Below are 16,186 nucleotides of genomic sequence, written 5' to 3' on the forward strand. Positions count from 1 at the left end.
GTAATAAAAAATACTTAAACTACAGAGGTTTTCAGTAGCTCATGTGATAACATAAAAGGACATCTTATAAAAAATAAATACACACGTCCATAATTTTTACGTAACATTCATAACTGAGGATACTATAGTAGGTAGATGCAAAAATATATTGATACATCCAATTTTGACATTAATTTTGAACTTCTTGCGTCACCCCTGAATTCAACACAGGATCTCAAGTCCAACAGCAGCTCATGAATACCAAAGACCAGTGACGTCTTTAAAATGTACTAATCTACTAATTTCTAAACTGTCAGTTGCAGTAACATGATACACTGATACACTGTAACGCGTAATGTAACGTTTGACATAACACTTACACGCTTTCGTTCACCGTAATTATGTATCAGCGTACCCACAGAGGAAGGAAAGATAGCGGAGATGACATAAAGAAGGTAGGCCAGGCGCTTTCTTGTAGGTCAAGAAACGTACTGTTATACGGGATCCTCGAACACGGTTTTTAAAAAAAACTAATTTTACACACAAAAATGATTATATTGGTTTTTCACCACAATTGACAGTATTTAAGGATATTTGGACACTTAGAAATAGTAGAACTAGAAATAGGAATAGTAACGAATTGGTAATTGGAAATAGTACCGATATGTGTCGAGAATGACAACAGACTACTCGCGCGGGCGAATCCGACGTATATTTATATTATTATAATTTGCTGACATAGCACCCTCTACATGGGGTTGCAGTATTAAAATAGGGTATAACAACCCCCCGCATAAGACCGAAATTTGGGGTTAATTACCGAAATTCGGAAAGGTTATACTACTTCCCTAAGTCGCGGTAATGGGATAGAAGCGATAGAATGCAGCGAAGCGTTGTCGTTCTCGACGTGAGTATCGTTATCAATGTTTACATTGTTTCTATTGATAACAAATGCATTCTTATATTTTAATATAATTTTAATTAAGATGTATATTATAAAAGAAATTACAATTAACAAAATTATAAAGGTAAGTATTGAATAATGCGTCCCGTATTTAATAATAAATGGTTTGTCATCTATGATCTTATCTAATTCCGCGAATATTTCTTTATGTTTGTTTACATTAGATGTTAAATCGTCTAAATCGATATTTTGGAAAAGAATAGGGGACGTATTATTATTAATCGAGTTATAATTGATTTGACAACATGAGTCATTGATAATATTAAAATCTAGTATAGGGCTAGGTATACTTATATTATAAGAGTCATCTGAAGTTATCAGTCTTACACTTTTTGTATAGATTGTGCACTGTTTTGGGGTATCTAAAATACCCGTACCGGACACTATAATCTCACGCATTTCTGAAACACCACACTCGATAGACACTTTATTCGGACGAGACTGCACGAAAATCCACCGATTGTTTATTAGTGGTTGCCAAATGTCTAGCTCGCCGAATATGGTTTTGGTAACACACCGTTTAGGAATAGCATTAACAGTTTTCGTTAATAGTTCACTTTCGCATATCGGGTTATCACTTGTCGTCGAGATTACCGGTACTTCGCATAAAAAGAACTCAGAGTATATGGTCTTACACTTACGTAAACTATCTAAATTACAATATAATTGTTTACTATTAGAAATAGCAATATACGAACTAGTAGGAGAGATTAAACTATAACTATTTGGGTTATCCACTCTATGAGGAGTAGGCAGAGCCAAAGTATGATATAAATTGAATTCCTCATTGGTAACGAGGGGCACTTGCAAAACAAATACAAGTTTATTCTTAAAATAATAACATGCAACATTAGATATACTTAAAATTAAATGAATATTATCTAGGCTTAATGATATAGGAATCCCAGTGTCCCGTGGTAGGTGCCTATCGTTATCGGCGAGTTCACGGTATAGTTGGGCAGGCGTTACAATGTTAGGATGTAGGATGTTTTGACTACTGAGTATAATTGCGTTTATCAAGTCTTCGAGTTGAAACGATAATGTAAGCAAAGAGCTTTCAAGGTTGGTAAGTATGGAATGGACTTTTGTTTCTATGATTAAATTGTTTGTAATTTCTGTGATATTTGTTATTTGTTTAAGGAATGATATTAATGATTCATTAATGATTTCTTGATTGGTTTTTAATTTGTTTATAATATTTTTATAGGACTCTAAGGTAGAAGTAGTAACTAAGATATTTTCTTTTATTAATGTTGCCATTTTCTTTTGATTATTTTGTATAGATTCTATAGCAGAATCGTATTTAAGAGCGTCGTCTTCATCAAGCGTGCCGAAAACGTGCTTAAATACTGTACCTATACCGCCAAACCATGCATTACGTTTGTATCGCTTTGAAATAAGATGATAAATAGAATCATATTCTCGTTGAACGTCTGTAAAACGAGCTGTTAAAGGAGATAGCGTGTTTTCACAAGAAGTTAAGTTAAATTTTTGACAGTTAAACCTTAATGTACCTATGATTTCATTCAAATTAGTAAGATGAGGTTTTATGAAAGATATATCTACATAACTAATTACGTTTAAATTACTCTTAATTATTTTAAGTTTTCCCAGGCTATCGAAGTAGATACCAGCGTTTGAAGGATAAGGCTTGACAAAGTCCGATCGTGCATCGATTGGAATGCTGAAAGATAGAATGAAATATGAATTAGTGTTGTTCATCGGATGAAACTTCAGCAGGTTTTATTTCATCGAAATGGTGTGTCACATGACGTCGATTTATAAGAAGAGTGACAGTGTTATTATTATGAACCGATATGATTTTATATGGTCCTTTCCAAATGGGAGATAAGGCTTTCCTTAGTCGTAAATGATTCTTAAGATAAACTAGGTCGCCAACCTTGTAATTGGGCGGCGGTTTAGTGTGATTGTCGTAGTAAGCTTTTGAATGTTCCTTAGATTTTAGAATATTTTCTACTGCCTTTTCTCTAGTAAATTTGAATTTGTGTTGTAACATTCTTATGTAATCCGAATATGTTGTATTAGGTGTAGTTTCGTATATCGAGTTTGGAATGAATGGTTTATGGCCAAAGACTAGTTCGTAAGGTGTAAATTTCGTGGTGGAATGAATTGTCGTATTGTAGGTAAGCATAGCGGTATATACGTAGGTAGGCCAATTGTCTTGATTATTATTAATGAATGATTTTAAGTACTCTTTAAGTGTAGAGTGGCTGCGTTCGAGAGCTCCTTGCGTTTGTGGATGATAGGGTGATGCCCAGAGTAGTTTTATCTTTAAGAATTGGCAAGTGGTTTTAAAAAGGTCAGAGGTAAAATTAGTACCTTGATCGGTAAGTATTGATTTAGGAATACCGAAGAGAGAGACGAAATGGATTAAACAATCAGCTGATTCTTCAGCTGTTGTGCTGCGTAGCGGATAAGCGACAGAATATTTTGATAAATCATCCTGTATGGTGAGTATATATTTCAGCTTTGCTGTACCAGATTCAGGTAGGGGTCCTACTATGTCTAATGCTATTCTTTGAAATGGTGCAGTGGAAGTAGTGGTTATTTCCATAGGGGCGCGATTAAGTTTCCTAAGGGCTTTATTTTCTTGACAGGATTTGCATTTCTTAATATAGTTTTCTATGTCACTTCTCATTCCCTTCCAATAAAATTGTTCTTTAATCCTAGAATACATTCGTGATGAGCCTAAGTGCCCGGCGATTGGAATATCGTGGTTTTCCCTTAGTATTTTGGGTATTTCACTCAATGTAGGATAAATTATTTTATTTACGTAAACGTGTATGCGGATTGGAGTGTCGTGAAACAGGTAAGTCAAAATATTGTAGATTTTAGTGTAGGAATGTCGGTCGAAAGGGTTTTTGAAGTCAGAGGTAGCTATATCTGTGATCGATGAGTCTAGTATGATGTCATTTCTCGCTCGTTTCAGGGTGTTGTATACAAGCTGTTGATTTGCATCCGTGCCATATTCAAGGAGGTAATTATGCTAATGATTCTCGACCCAAATCAATAAAAAAATTGGTACGTAATTTTTTTTCTTTAATTTTTTTTCGGAGTTCCGTAAATGTCATCTAGCCTTATTTAAACTTGGCGCGTATGTTACTGGCGTTAAAACCGTGCTGCACCCTCACACAAACGCAAACACAAAGCATACGCAACAATCACTCATAAATTTCATTCATAAAATTGGATTACTTCGGAAATACCATGATATTACAATGACAAAAAAAGCAGTGCATATTAGTTATTTCCCATCTACTGTAATTCCAATCGATTATTTACGTATTGTATGTCCTCCTCCTGAACTATGGCACAAATGCAAATCAACACCTTGTATATCAGGATAAGATGATTCGTCGAAATGGTGAACTTTAGTAAAAATTAGGTAAATATCTTTATTTTCTAAGTTTATTTTCAGGAAGGAATGGAGCTCTTTTTCAGCGTTAAGAATTTCGTCTTTGTCTTTATCACTAGAGAGTATTTCAGAGATGTACGGGTTTGATTCGTCTAAGTCGATTGAAGTGGGTATTAGTATAGTTTTATAAGGGCATTTGAGTAAGTTTTCGTTATGTTCAGTTATAATGGTATTTGTTTTAAATTCTTTACGCGATATTGATTTCAAAAATTTGGAATAGTCTTCGTCGTTTGCTTCTGATTTAGTGTTAGATTCTGTTGGCGAAGGTATTTCGATGTTATCAAAATTGGGGTTTATATCAATACTCTGTGGGCTAAGGTCAAGTGGTCCTAGGTCTATAAGTTCTGGTAAACTGTCTTCGGTATGAGTAGGGATAGCGTCATGAGCAGTATCAGACTCGGGAATAGTATCCTGTTTACGATTAGTGTCGTTGTTTAATAATTCATTATCATCGAATGTGAACGGTATATAAGAGGGTAGATCTAAGAGGGGGTCTTCCAAAGGGTTATCGATTAAATCATTAGGGCTTGTAGGTAAAGAGTCGGGAGATGGTACATCTATTGGATTAATTGGGAATCGGGACAGAGCGTCAGCATTGGTATTAATTTTTCCTTTCTTATGGATTATATTATAATCGAATTCTTCTAGTTTTAGGCGCCAACGAACTAGTCTAGATCCCGGGTCTTTACAGTTAAAAAGCCATTGAAGTGGTTTGTGGTCTGTTACGATAGTGAATTTACGGCCATAGAGATATGGTCGAAAGGCTTTCGTGCCGAAAATAATAGCGAGACATTCTTTTTCTGTGACGCTATAATTGCATTCAGCTTTGTTAAGAGTGCGGGAAGCAAAAGCAATAGGCCGATCCTTACCGATCTGACCCTGAGAAAGGATTGCGGATATGGCGAAGTTAGAGGCGTCACATGTTAATAGAAAGGGCTGTGAAAAATCGGGATATGCTAATATCGGTGAAGTGGTTAATTTGTTTTGTAATGTTTCAAAAGCGAGTTGTTGTTCGTTATGCCATTTGAAAGATGCGTCCTTTTTTAGAAGGGATGTTAAGGGTTTCGCGAGTTTGGAAAAATCTGGAATAAATCGTCTATAATAAGATACAAGACCCAGAAATGATTTTATGTCTTTGGGGGACTTCGGTATTGGGAATTCAGTGATAGCTTTTATTTTTTCGGGGTTCGGTTGCACTCCATCGTTATTTATTAAGTGACCTAGGTATGCAACCTCCTTGCATAAGAATTCGCATTTGTCTGGTTGAAGCTTAAGATTATAAGTTCTAAGTTTTTCGAATACAGCGGATAAGTTCTGAATGTGACTAGCTAAATCAGGGGAATAAACGACAATATCGTCGAGATACACGAAGCAGCGAGAGCCTTGAAGTCCAGACAGGCAAGTGTTCATAAGTTTTTGGAATGTCGAAGGAGCATTTTTAAGGCCAAATGGCATTCTCGTAAATTCAAAATGTCCTTGGGGTACGGAAAATGCGGTTTTGGGTGCGTCTTCAGCAGCAATAGGAATTTGATGAAATCCTGAAGCCAGGTCTAATGTTGTAAAGTACTGACTCTTGCCTAATTGATCTAGTATTTCAGTTATTTGTGGAATGGGGTAAGTTTCCCCTATTGTTATGTCATTTAATTTTCTGTAATCGATAACGACTCTCCATTTGCGTTGCCCCGAAGCATCTAGTTTTTTGGGGACTACCCAAATAGGCGAAGACCAGGGTGAGTTTGACGGTATAATTATTTTTTGATTTAGCATTTTATTTATTTGGTTTTCTACTTCCTTTTTATGACATTCGGGAAAACGATATGATTTAGTTTGGATAGGTATATCGGAGTTTGTTCTAATTTTATGTTCAGTGGATGTAGTATATGTTAATTGTTCGTTTGGGAGATGGAAAATGTCAGAGTATTGTGAGCATACTTGTAGTAGAGCATCCTTTTCTTCGTCATTAAGATGGGAGGTCCTTAATTGATTTAGGACTTCTTTAGTTCTAGTATAAGTGTTAGAGGGAATTGCTGATGTGAGAACTGGTATAGATTGTTCGTCTAGAGCTTGCAAGGTAATATTTAGATTGGGATGGAGTACAACTGTTTCTTCGGATGTATTAACAACTGTGATATTGATTCGTCTATTTGGTTTTACTTTGACTATACAATTTGCAATGAGTAGTGAATCAGATAAGTGTTGGTCTAATATAACGCCTTCTTTAATAAGAGGGTTGCTAACTGTACATTCAATGACTGCTTCTGTACGAGGTGGTATTTTATATATAGGTTCAGAGAAATGCAGTGTGATGGAGTTTTCATCGAAACGTAGTATGTTCTTGTAATAATCGATTTGGCATTTAAATTTTTGCATTAGGTCATTTCCTATTATACCATCATGGCTAAGACTTATGTTCTTTACTACATGAAATTCGTGCGTGCAAGGTTTTGGAGAATTTGGAAATAGTTGCATTTGAAGGCTTCCCATGGTAGGCGTTACCGCGTCGTTGGGGTCAATACCTTTAAGTGTGATAACCTCATTACTTAGTTTTGGGATTCTGGACATAGAATCGAGTTTTAGGAGACTTACACATGAACCGGAGTCGACTAGAAATGATAGTGGATGATCTGCGAATGGAGTTTGAACAGTGACGTGAGGTAGGTATCTTTTCTCAGTATTATTATTTACTTCATATATTTTAATATTTTTTTTATTTTCCAGGTGCTGCGATGTAGGAGAGGTGGTTTGCCCAATCGTGGGTCGTGAACTAGTAGAATTTGAATGGCTTAGGACTTTTGATACTGAAGAATTAGTAATTTTCTTTGAACCTAATAACGATTTATTTTGAGTGGTTTTGACGGATTCAGCGTAAGTTTTTATTTTTAATATATTGGATTCAGTGGGTTGAGTTTTATTTTTAATAATTGATTTTGTTTGATTCGAAGGACTCGGAGGAGACAGTGAATTTGTTTTTATAAGATTCAATGGATTCGGAGGATTCAGAGGATTCAGAGGATTCAGAGGATTCAGAGGATTCAGAGGATTCAGAGGATTCAGAGGATTCAGAGGATTCAGAGGATTCAGAGGATTCAGAGGATTCAGAGGATTCGATTTAGTAGATGAGCCAGAAGGTATGGCATCGATTTTGATTCGGTGAGGGTAATTTCCCGAACGATACCTCTCGGGAAATCTTATTCGTTTAAATCGGTCGAGTCTACCGTATCATAACCGCCGTCGTTATCTTGGACTAAATGCACGGATCGGGGCTGTCCTTCATTATTGAAATTTGTCTGGCGACCGGATGTTGACGGTTGGAAATTATTAGCAAATCTATTGTTATTATATTGTCGTTTGCGACAATTTTCTAAAGTATGACCTACGTTTTTGCAGTAACGACACACGAGGTCACTTGTGTGAACTTTCTTTGAAGTATCCGATACGCGGTATTGATTTGGCATCTGAGGGCGATAGTATTGGGGTTGTTCTCGTTTTGGAACAAATTTAGATTTGTCTGTATTAGGAAAATATGTTGGCTTTTTCATAAACGCATTCGACAGTATCTTTTCTTCCGCGACTGCGAAGTTTACTGCAGCATTGAGCGAGTCGGGATCACGACATCTAACTATTTGTGATAGTCGTGGGTGAAGGCCGATAATAAATGTATGGAGAGCTAGATCTTCCATGGCTGCTACGCGTCCAGCTATTTCCGACTTTTTCTTAGTAGGTATAGATACTTGTATTTCGGTAAGTAATTTTGCTAAGCAGGTTTCAATTTTAAGGGCGAACTGATTAACCGTTTCATTTTGACCTTGTTTACAATCTTGGAGTTCGGAGAGTAAGTGTGCATAGTGTTTTCGTTCTCCGAACTGTTGTTTTAAGAACTCTACAAGTTGTTCAAAAGATTCAAATTCTTTAATACTACATATTGTCTCCGCCCTATCTATGAGTTGACTTAATATGTATCTGAATAGAATTGGTTTTTGAGTTTTATTGGCTATATTATAAGCACTTTGGCAATTGGATATAAAAGGGTTTAATTTGTCTCGGGACCCATCGAATGGTTTGATAAACTTTAGTAAGACATTTAGTTCGACCTTTTCTTCAACCTTTTCAGAACGGAGTTGTGCACCTCTAGAGCCACTGGGAACCTCTTCTTTTAAATCGTCTTTAGACATTTTGAAATAATTGAATATAGAAATATAACGCTAAAATATTAAAGTTAAGCCTAGAAAGTACACAAAAGATTATAAAATACAAGTACAAGTATAATAGTACAAGGAGCTGTTTCCACACCGTGTTCGCTGGCTCGAGATTCAGAGCTTATCAGTGATGTCTGGTATGCATTACAATAACAATCACTCGCTGTTTCAAGGATTACAATTTTGTATAGCGACTTAATATTATGTAAAACAGATAGTAAGTTAAGAATTTATTAATTATCAAGATGTCAATTAGGGAATTGGAAGACTCTGAGTTCTATGCGAGACAAGTGTATATAGTATATCGTCACTCACTGTAGTATTGTCACGACAATGAAGATCTGCCACAGCATGATGATGAGGCCTGATTATAATCAAGGCTCAGGAACAACTCCACACAGCACTTATTTTATATTCCACAGGATTCACTAGCACACAATACACACGCGCACTAGGATGTTGAAGGCATATTTGGGTGAACGTTGTTTATTATTGCCTTTGATTATTGAAGAAAACGTAACACTGGCACTTTAATTTGTAAGGTTTGTCCTTTGGAGACGTATTCGGGATATATCTGTGTATATATTGAACTTTCGGTATCCCACCGCTGCCACCAAATGTTATACGGGATCCTCGAACACGGTTTTTAAAAAAAACTAATTTTACACACAAAAATGATTATATTGGTTTTTCACCACAATTGACAGTATTTAAGGATATTTGGACACTTAGAAATAGTAGAACTAGAAATAGGAATAGTAACGAATTGGTAATTGGAAATAGTACCGATATGTGTCGAGAATGACAACAGACTACTCGCGCGGGCGAATCCGACGTATATTTATATTATTATAATTTGCTGACATAGCACCCTCTACATGGGGTTGCAGTATTAAAATAGGGTATAACAGTACGGTAGAAGTGATCAGTTACTACAACTAACGCGGTGAACTCTTGATAAATTGGTGATTTTATTTTGAAAATAGTGAGTCGAGTGCCAAATGTGTTTAAGGACGGAGCTAGTAAAATTCCTCGCTCCCCGATCACCCGCATTTGAACCTGCTATTTTCTTAGTAAACTTTATGTTATGACATCTCCACTAGCCCTTTTGTTCTCCATGGTGCAGCCACTGATTTTATGCGTGGGCACACGCCTTTCTATCTACGCTAAAGAATCGGACACATGATTGAAATTTACTCGATGTAACATACTGTATATGGATACTACAGCTGGTATCGGGTCCGTAAATTTTAGAAAACACGGTGCGCACAAATTGTTTTTGGAGGCACGTTTGACATTTTAGTAGTTTAGATTTTTGGTTTACATTCGATGGGACAGAGGTGATTTAATCGTAGAGTATTTGCCTATTGAAATGTAACATCCTTTATTATTATCGATGTTATATTTTCAACACATTTTTAACGTTAGTTCATCTATTCGTAATAATACGCTAGCTCCCAAATACATCTGTACACACAATTGTTACCGTCTAGACTCACAATTTTGATCAAGAATCTAGGCCACAACAGACGTCATTATAAAAATACTTAATACTATGTGTCGGACGTTTTAACTGTAGATCGTTTGATTCGTTGCCACAGATTTTTTCACTTAAACCACTCTAAAACAAGGTAATAATCGATTGTGATGAGTAATGTCGATTGCGCAATTTTACGGAAACTGAGTACATTCCTAAATGATTATGAAAACGATGTAATAGATTTGCAAAATTTTTAGACGGATTTCTCGATGATTTTAGCAGGTTATGCATTTTTATAATGCTCTTCAATTCAATTTTATCGAGATGTACTAACTGCTTTGCAATCAACAATGATCTAAATGCGGGATTAATTTTGCAGCCTCAGTTTTATTTTCTGGTTCAGTATTTGGTCAACTACAGTCGCTTGTGGCGTAGGTACCAACTACGTTATAAAACCAGCCGTCATCAAATCAAAGCATACCGAGTAGATCATAAAACCTATAATGAAACAGTCTACTTTATGATGAGCCCATCTTTATCACCTATGTTCTAAAATAAACCTTCCCCCTTTCTGTGTACAAAATATAAACAGGATTTTGTGTACAAACCTAGTTCCATTTTTTATATCGTAGGTACTCCGCAAAAAGCGTCCGCGCTCTTTTTGATTGATCTCATTCATCATGGCGTCTGAAAAATGACAGGCATCAATAATCGGCATTTTAATCCTTTCTGTGCCCACGCGAACCATTATCGTATAAAAACTAATGTCGCAAGCAATGATAAGCAAAAGATTGAGGTTTGTATCTGTGTTGTTTATCTATGTAAGATGTATTGCTTGTCTTGTGGTGGCGTCTGTGACGTTGTGCCACATGCGAGTATGAAGGCTTGTTTCTTTGTGTGATAGACAGGCAGTAGATAAATAATCAGTATAATACTATTCTAATGAGTTGGATGCAGTTTAGCATAACCAAACATTGTTTATTTTTGGAACTATACACTAATAATATATACTTCATGGACGAAGATAATTGACAGGGTAGAACTAGCCATACCGTCAGTTGCAGAAAGCTCCATTATAATTAAAGTTTCATTAAATCTATTGCTAACGCTTTTTATTTTGTTGACAAAGAAAGAGACAGCAATGGATTTAAAGAAGTTTTAACTTTAATGGAGCTTTCTGCAACTGATGGTTAGGCAAAAACAAAGACATAGTTGGACATAGTATATTATTTTAACTTCGAATAAAAAGAGGCAATAAAATCTGAAAGAAATTAGTAAATCTAATCCTTGTTTTTTGCATTGCAGATTGAAATAAATGAGAAAATAAACTTCATATAATTTTAAACACCTCTTCCTATGCTATCTCTAATCTATAGCACAGGTTAATACATCTCATTGACCGTCTCACAAGACGCTGGCATGTAATTATAACCTCGTCGTTTAATATTATGTGATAAAGTACCTATACATTTTATGGTTGTATCGGATGCGCGGGCGTCGGACATCGAAGTGATGATGGACCTTTTAGATGGGACATGTAATGTTTTAGTTTGAGTTAGAAGCGATCGCGAGATTGGAACTATCCTATTTGATTTTAAAATGAATATTTGATTTAATACCTAATTAAAATGGCGTATTATAAAGTTGCTGTAGGTAAGAAGGTGAAAAAAATTGCTCGAGTGCACAAAAAATATGCTTACATTACATCTCTGTCATGAAGGTTAAGACTAGAAAAGCGCAGAGGCAGGCCAAAACTGCGGTGGTTGAGTGTCGTAAAGACAGACATGAAAATCTGCCAAATCAAAGAGGAAGATCCCCAGGATAGAGTGAAGTGGAAGAGGAAGATACGGAAAGCGGAGCCCGTCACAAGACGGTATAAACGTTAAGAAGAAGAAGAAGGTTAGGACTGACACTTGACGAAGGTTACAACTCAAGCACGCAAGTAAGCAAGCAAGTAAGGCTGATCAGTAAATCCTTTTCTAACATTTGTTTCAAAATATTACACCAAATAAAAGGTAATACTTTATACTTAACTTTAGAATTAAAAGTACTTTAGCAACTTCCAATCCTTCTAGCAAAGTCCGCACAAACCGTCGATATAAATCTTATTGCAACGTCAAGTAAATAAGGAAGGCAGTAACATAGTATTGTGAACCCAAGGATTGCGAATAACGGTCTCTCTCAAATGTGACTCCTATATGTTCAGGCTTGTTGGAGTTTATCGGATACAGTTCTAATCTCCGGCAATAACTGAGATTCCTATTAGTAGAGTCCAATTAACCTATAGCTTGAACTGCAGATCGGGGACTCGAGGCACGTTAGTGGACCGAGGCTTATGTTAAGTCATTGAGTTGACCTCATAAATTTTTAATTGTTTGAACAGGATTTTGATGGTTTACAAATATTTTCTGTGTTGTTTTAGCCAAAAATTAATTATGAGGCCGGATACTACATTTTGATTGGTCAATTAAAAGACTAGTCTTTTCTCCTCCGTGGTCAATTGTGACAAATTAGGTTTTTTACAGTGCACTAAAAACATTAATCAGATACTTAATACATCTCATCTACCTATTTGATATCAATCACATACTGATTTTTCGAATGCGTATCTACTGAACAGTTTCATATTTGCCTTACACATAAACTTAATATGCCTCTTATTTGTGGAATGCATAATATTTATATAGTAGAAGATCAGGTAATAACGATTTTAAAAAGTTTTTAACACCAATAAATTCTGTGAAATGAAACCCGTTTAACACTAGTTGGTCTTATCGTATAGATCATACATAATGTCGCTGCCGCTTCTATCTTACATCGGCTTATCTAAAAAGTGTGAGGCTCGCCCCCTCGCGGCTCCATCTCTTCACACCTAAGAATTCAATTAATCTCGACGCGCACCCGCTTCGCTGGCCACGAGATTCGTGACTAGTAATTACTTTTTGTAAAAAGAAAACAAATCCATTCTATACTCCCCCGCTTGTTTACGAAAATAAAAAAATATTCTAACCGAGTAACGGACCAACAGAACAATGAGCGATGACATACAACTCTTCCTATACAACTCCCCAATAAAAGGGATATCTTGTTCCTAGAATATTGTGCTTCATTTATAATAATAACACACGAAACAAAGGCGATAACTAGCAAGGAGTAAATTACGAACAAGATTTACGTTTACCATTCATCATTCGAGAATTAATCTCCCTGTTTCTCGGCATCGCCTAGAGATATTTCAATATACCTCAAAAGAATCCCATTTATTCGTTGGTACCTGCCGACTTCGCCTCATATTTCTCCGGGAATAACAAAGGCCCCGGGATCAAGGCATGACCTGTGGGCGCGTTCAGCAACAAGTTGTAAAAAACCGCGCTCACGAGAACGCAAGTCGCAAATGAAATCGAAATAACGTAACGTCCAGTCCCGGCAAGGTCTCGCGGAATGAGATACGGCCTTTTGATTAACCATTGTCGGGGAGCCAACCCGACTCGCCTCACAACACTGCCGCTATACTTTATTTATGTCTTTATATTTATTGCATTCTTCCCATTCGCAATAAACAGGATACGTTTTTCTAAGCGCGTCCCCGCTTTCAATGATCTGACCGGTTGCCTTCATTTGCATACATTATGTATATTTCATTTTTTTAATCTCATCTCTTCTCGTAGTCATTTTAATATAAATTAGCTACGGAAAATTGATTAATATTTTATTTGTGTCTTAATTACAATACAAATGACATATTAATAGCTAATTTTTATCGTCGACGGCGGCGGCATCGGCAAGATTATTCCAGATCGATTTATTCATAGTTTTGCTGATTGGATTTATGTCGAGCCATAAGCTTTATGTTTTTTCTTGGGCGAACATTCAATGTTACGTGCCCTTTATTACCTTATAATGACATTTTTAAGGTGGAGGGTTGGCTATAAGTCACGCTCTGGCCCCGAAAAGAAGCGAACCTCCTTCTGTGAGTAATTACATGCAAGTCGGCGGACGCGTAGGGTTCACCCCTGTGCCTACATCACGCGATGTCAAGCTTTCGCAGAACTTAAAGAAAACCAGTAGCGTCGGCCTTTATTCCACGAATCAAGTTTTACAATAGAATCTTCAAATACTTATCGAACTTCGTCTATCCAGATGTTGGAGTTACAGAACTCCTTCTTTAACTTTCAGATGAAACTTCGAGACGCGCTTGATTTGTTTACTCCATAATACCCGTATCTCTGAGAATTATACTCTAGTTCGATCTTTATCGTAAAGTAACCCTGACATAAAATTTATATCACTCGATAGGGGAACGCTTTGTGTGGCGGAGTTAACATCCGAAAGTTGATATTAGCGTCAGCGTGAAGTCTACTCTGAGGGTTTTAGTGCATAATCCAGTCATTACAAAAGTCGACAGTGATAAAACGTGCAATAAGAATGGGTGGGTATAGTATAGGTAGTGTTGATGTGTGTAAGCGGCCAGCGGGTTGGTACGGGCGGCCGGCGGGCGCGGCGGCCGAGGCGACTTGTCCTCAAGTCGGTAGCCGCGGCCGGCTGGCGGCTCGCCACTCTAGTACGGCACGGGCGGAGTGACGCAGCGGACGCGCGCCGCCACAACCCGGCGCGCGCATACACACACGAACATAAACTAAAACATTTGTTCATACAAACTTTTCTACCGGTGTGTTTACTGTGTTTGACTGTTCATACGGAGGATTGAGTGCACTTTGAGTGACTTGGGGACGTGACAGGGATTTGGCGGGAGTCTGGAGGGAAAGTGGCAGGACAGAGGCGCGAGCGCGCCCTCTTTTACATAATCGTTGATAACTGGAGCTTTCGTAATTGTTGCGTGATAACAGTAAGTACACTTTAGTGTAAGAAAGTTTAGTGTCTTAGAAATAGAGTGTTATATGTGTTAATATGTTTTGTTTATGTATTACCTAAGTATATAGGTCTTTATTGTTGCTTTATCGTATTAACAATACAAAAGTTAATCTGTTCGTAAGTAGACATTACTGGCCAAGTTTTTCTGTTTGCATTGCGCATGTCAAGTTAATGTTGATATAAACTTATCTCAGGTTGATGGACGTAATCTTCTTATCTACGAATTAAGTGCCGCTTTAACTTAAAACTGTATCTCGCTTGTCGCTTTTGTAAATAAACACAGATATAAGTAAGCACTGACTTATTTGAATATTTTAGTGCCTTATTTGAATTTTTGTAGGTCGGCTTGTATTGGTACACATACCTTATTATTTGAATTCGAAATGGTTTGAACTCAATCATGAAGTAAGTATGTAGATACGGCCTTTGTAGTTTACGTAGTATTAGAACGGAATTTTCTTCGTGTAAGCTGTTTTCAACTTTTTGTTTGAAAGTTTAGGGTTCCTTTTGTCTTGTAGGTTTCTAGTTGAAATCCGTTTTTCCGCATGAATTTTTAATTCCATAAATTATCAGTTTTATGATTTATCGAAGCTTTGATTTTCCCTCCGGCGTGCCTCTATACTGAGATCGATTTTGAGTCGATTGTGGCGAAGCCAGTGGTCTCGAACTTCCTTCTACCCATAACTTTTCAATTTAGGTACCTATGTAGATAGTTATGTACGCACCTACTTTGGTCGTAATGTTTATTGCACTTTTGGCTATCGATAAAGCAAAGTTTTAACGCCTTGGGGTTCCTTGCTCTAAGTTTCAGTTATCAGCATGAAAATTATTCAGTTTGAGTGCTATAACGATAACGATGATCAGGGTTTGATTCTTAGCTCGAACACGTTTCTTCGATTAACATTTGCATTACAATTCTGAATTAGAAGGTTGGTAGATAGTCGTTGTACAGAGGTATACCTATATTTATTTATTTAATCAAAATTTAGTAAGGTTTTTTATTTCACACTCAGAAATAACTGTTTGATAAAGTTATCATTTTTCATAAAAAGATCCCACATCATGAACTTTAATGGTAACAGATGAATACTTTGGATAAGTTACAGGTATATAGGTAACTTAGGGTAAGGACGGAATACTTATGTCTGTACTTAAAGTAGGGGAACATTAAGTTGCATGTTAGTTTTAAAGTTGAGTAGGGTTTTTTCAATAATTTAAGTAAAGCTTTTCTAAGAATGCGGCAGACAGTAAGTTAAGGC

General features: G+C 36.6%; 2 protein-coding genes across 5 annotated transcripts in view; one reads left to right on the forward strand and one right to left on the reverse strand.

Moving 5' to 3' along the window:
* Window positions 1-496: 496 nt before the first annotated feature.
* Window positions 497-9,466, reverse strand: LOC124629572. Its single transcript, XM_047163038.1, has 2 exons — window positions 8,891-9,466; window positions 497-2,627 (listed from the first exon to the last, which is right to left on the reverse strand). The coding sequence occupies exons 1-2, from the start codon at window positions 8,926-8,928 to the stop codon at window positions 815-817; spliced, it is 1,851 nt and encodes a 616-aa protein (XP_047018994.1). The 5' UTR covers window positions 8,929-9,466; the 3' UTR covers window positions 497-814.
* A 5,164-nt stretch (window positions 9,467-14,630) lies between these two features.
* LOC124629571 (cadherin-86C) overlaps window positions 14,631-16,186 on the forward strand; it is a 94,860-nt gene continuing 93,304 nt past the window's right edge. For all 4 annotated transcript variants that reach the window (XM_047163034.1, XM_047163035.1, XM_047163036.1 and 1 more), the window contains exon 1: window positions 14,631-14,901. The gene's annotated coding sequence lies outside the window, so the exon portion shown is untranslated. The remainder of the gene's footprint in view (window positions 14,902-16,186) is intronic.

This window comes from Helicoverpa zea, chromosome 4, assembly GCF_022581195.2.
Source record: "Helicoverpa zea isolate HzStark_Cry1AcR chromosome 4, ilHelZeax1.1, whole genome shotgun sequence".
Taxonomy (NCBI): Eukaryota; Metazoa; Arthropoda; class Insecta; order Lepidoptera; family Noctuidae; genus Helicoverpa; species Helicoverpa zea.

Excerpts from the sequence above, each read along its gene's own strand:
- LOC124629572 (XM_047163038.1), bottom strand. The coding sequence starts at position 8,928 with ATGCTGTGGCAGATCTTCATTGTCGTGACAATACTACA. Across the intron at positions 2,628-8,890 it reads ATTGTCGTGACAATACTACA|CATTCCAATCGATGCACGAT; the intron begins GTGAGTGACGAT and ends TCTATCTTTCAG.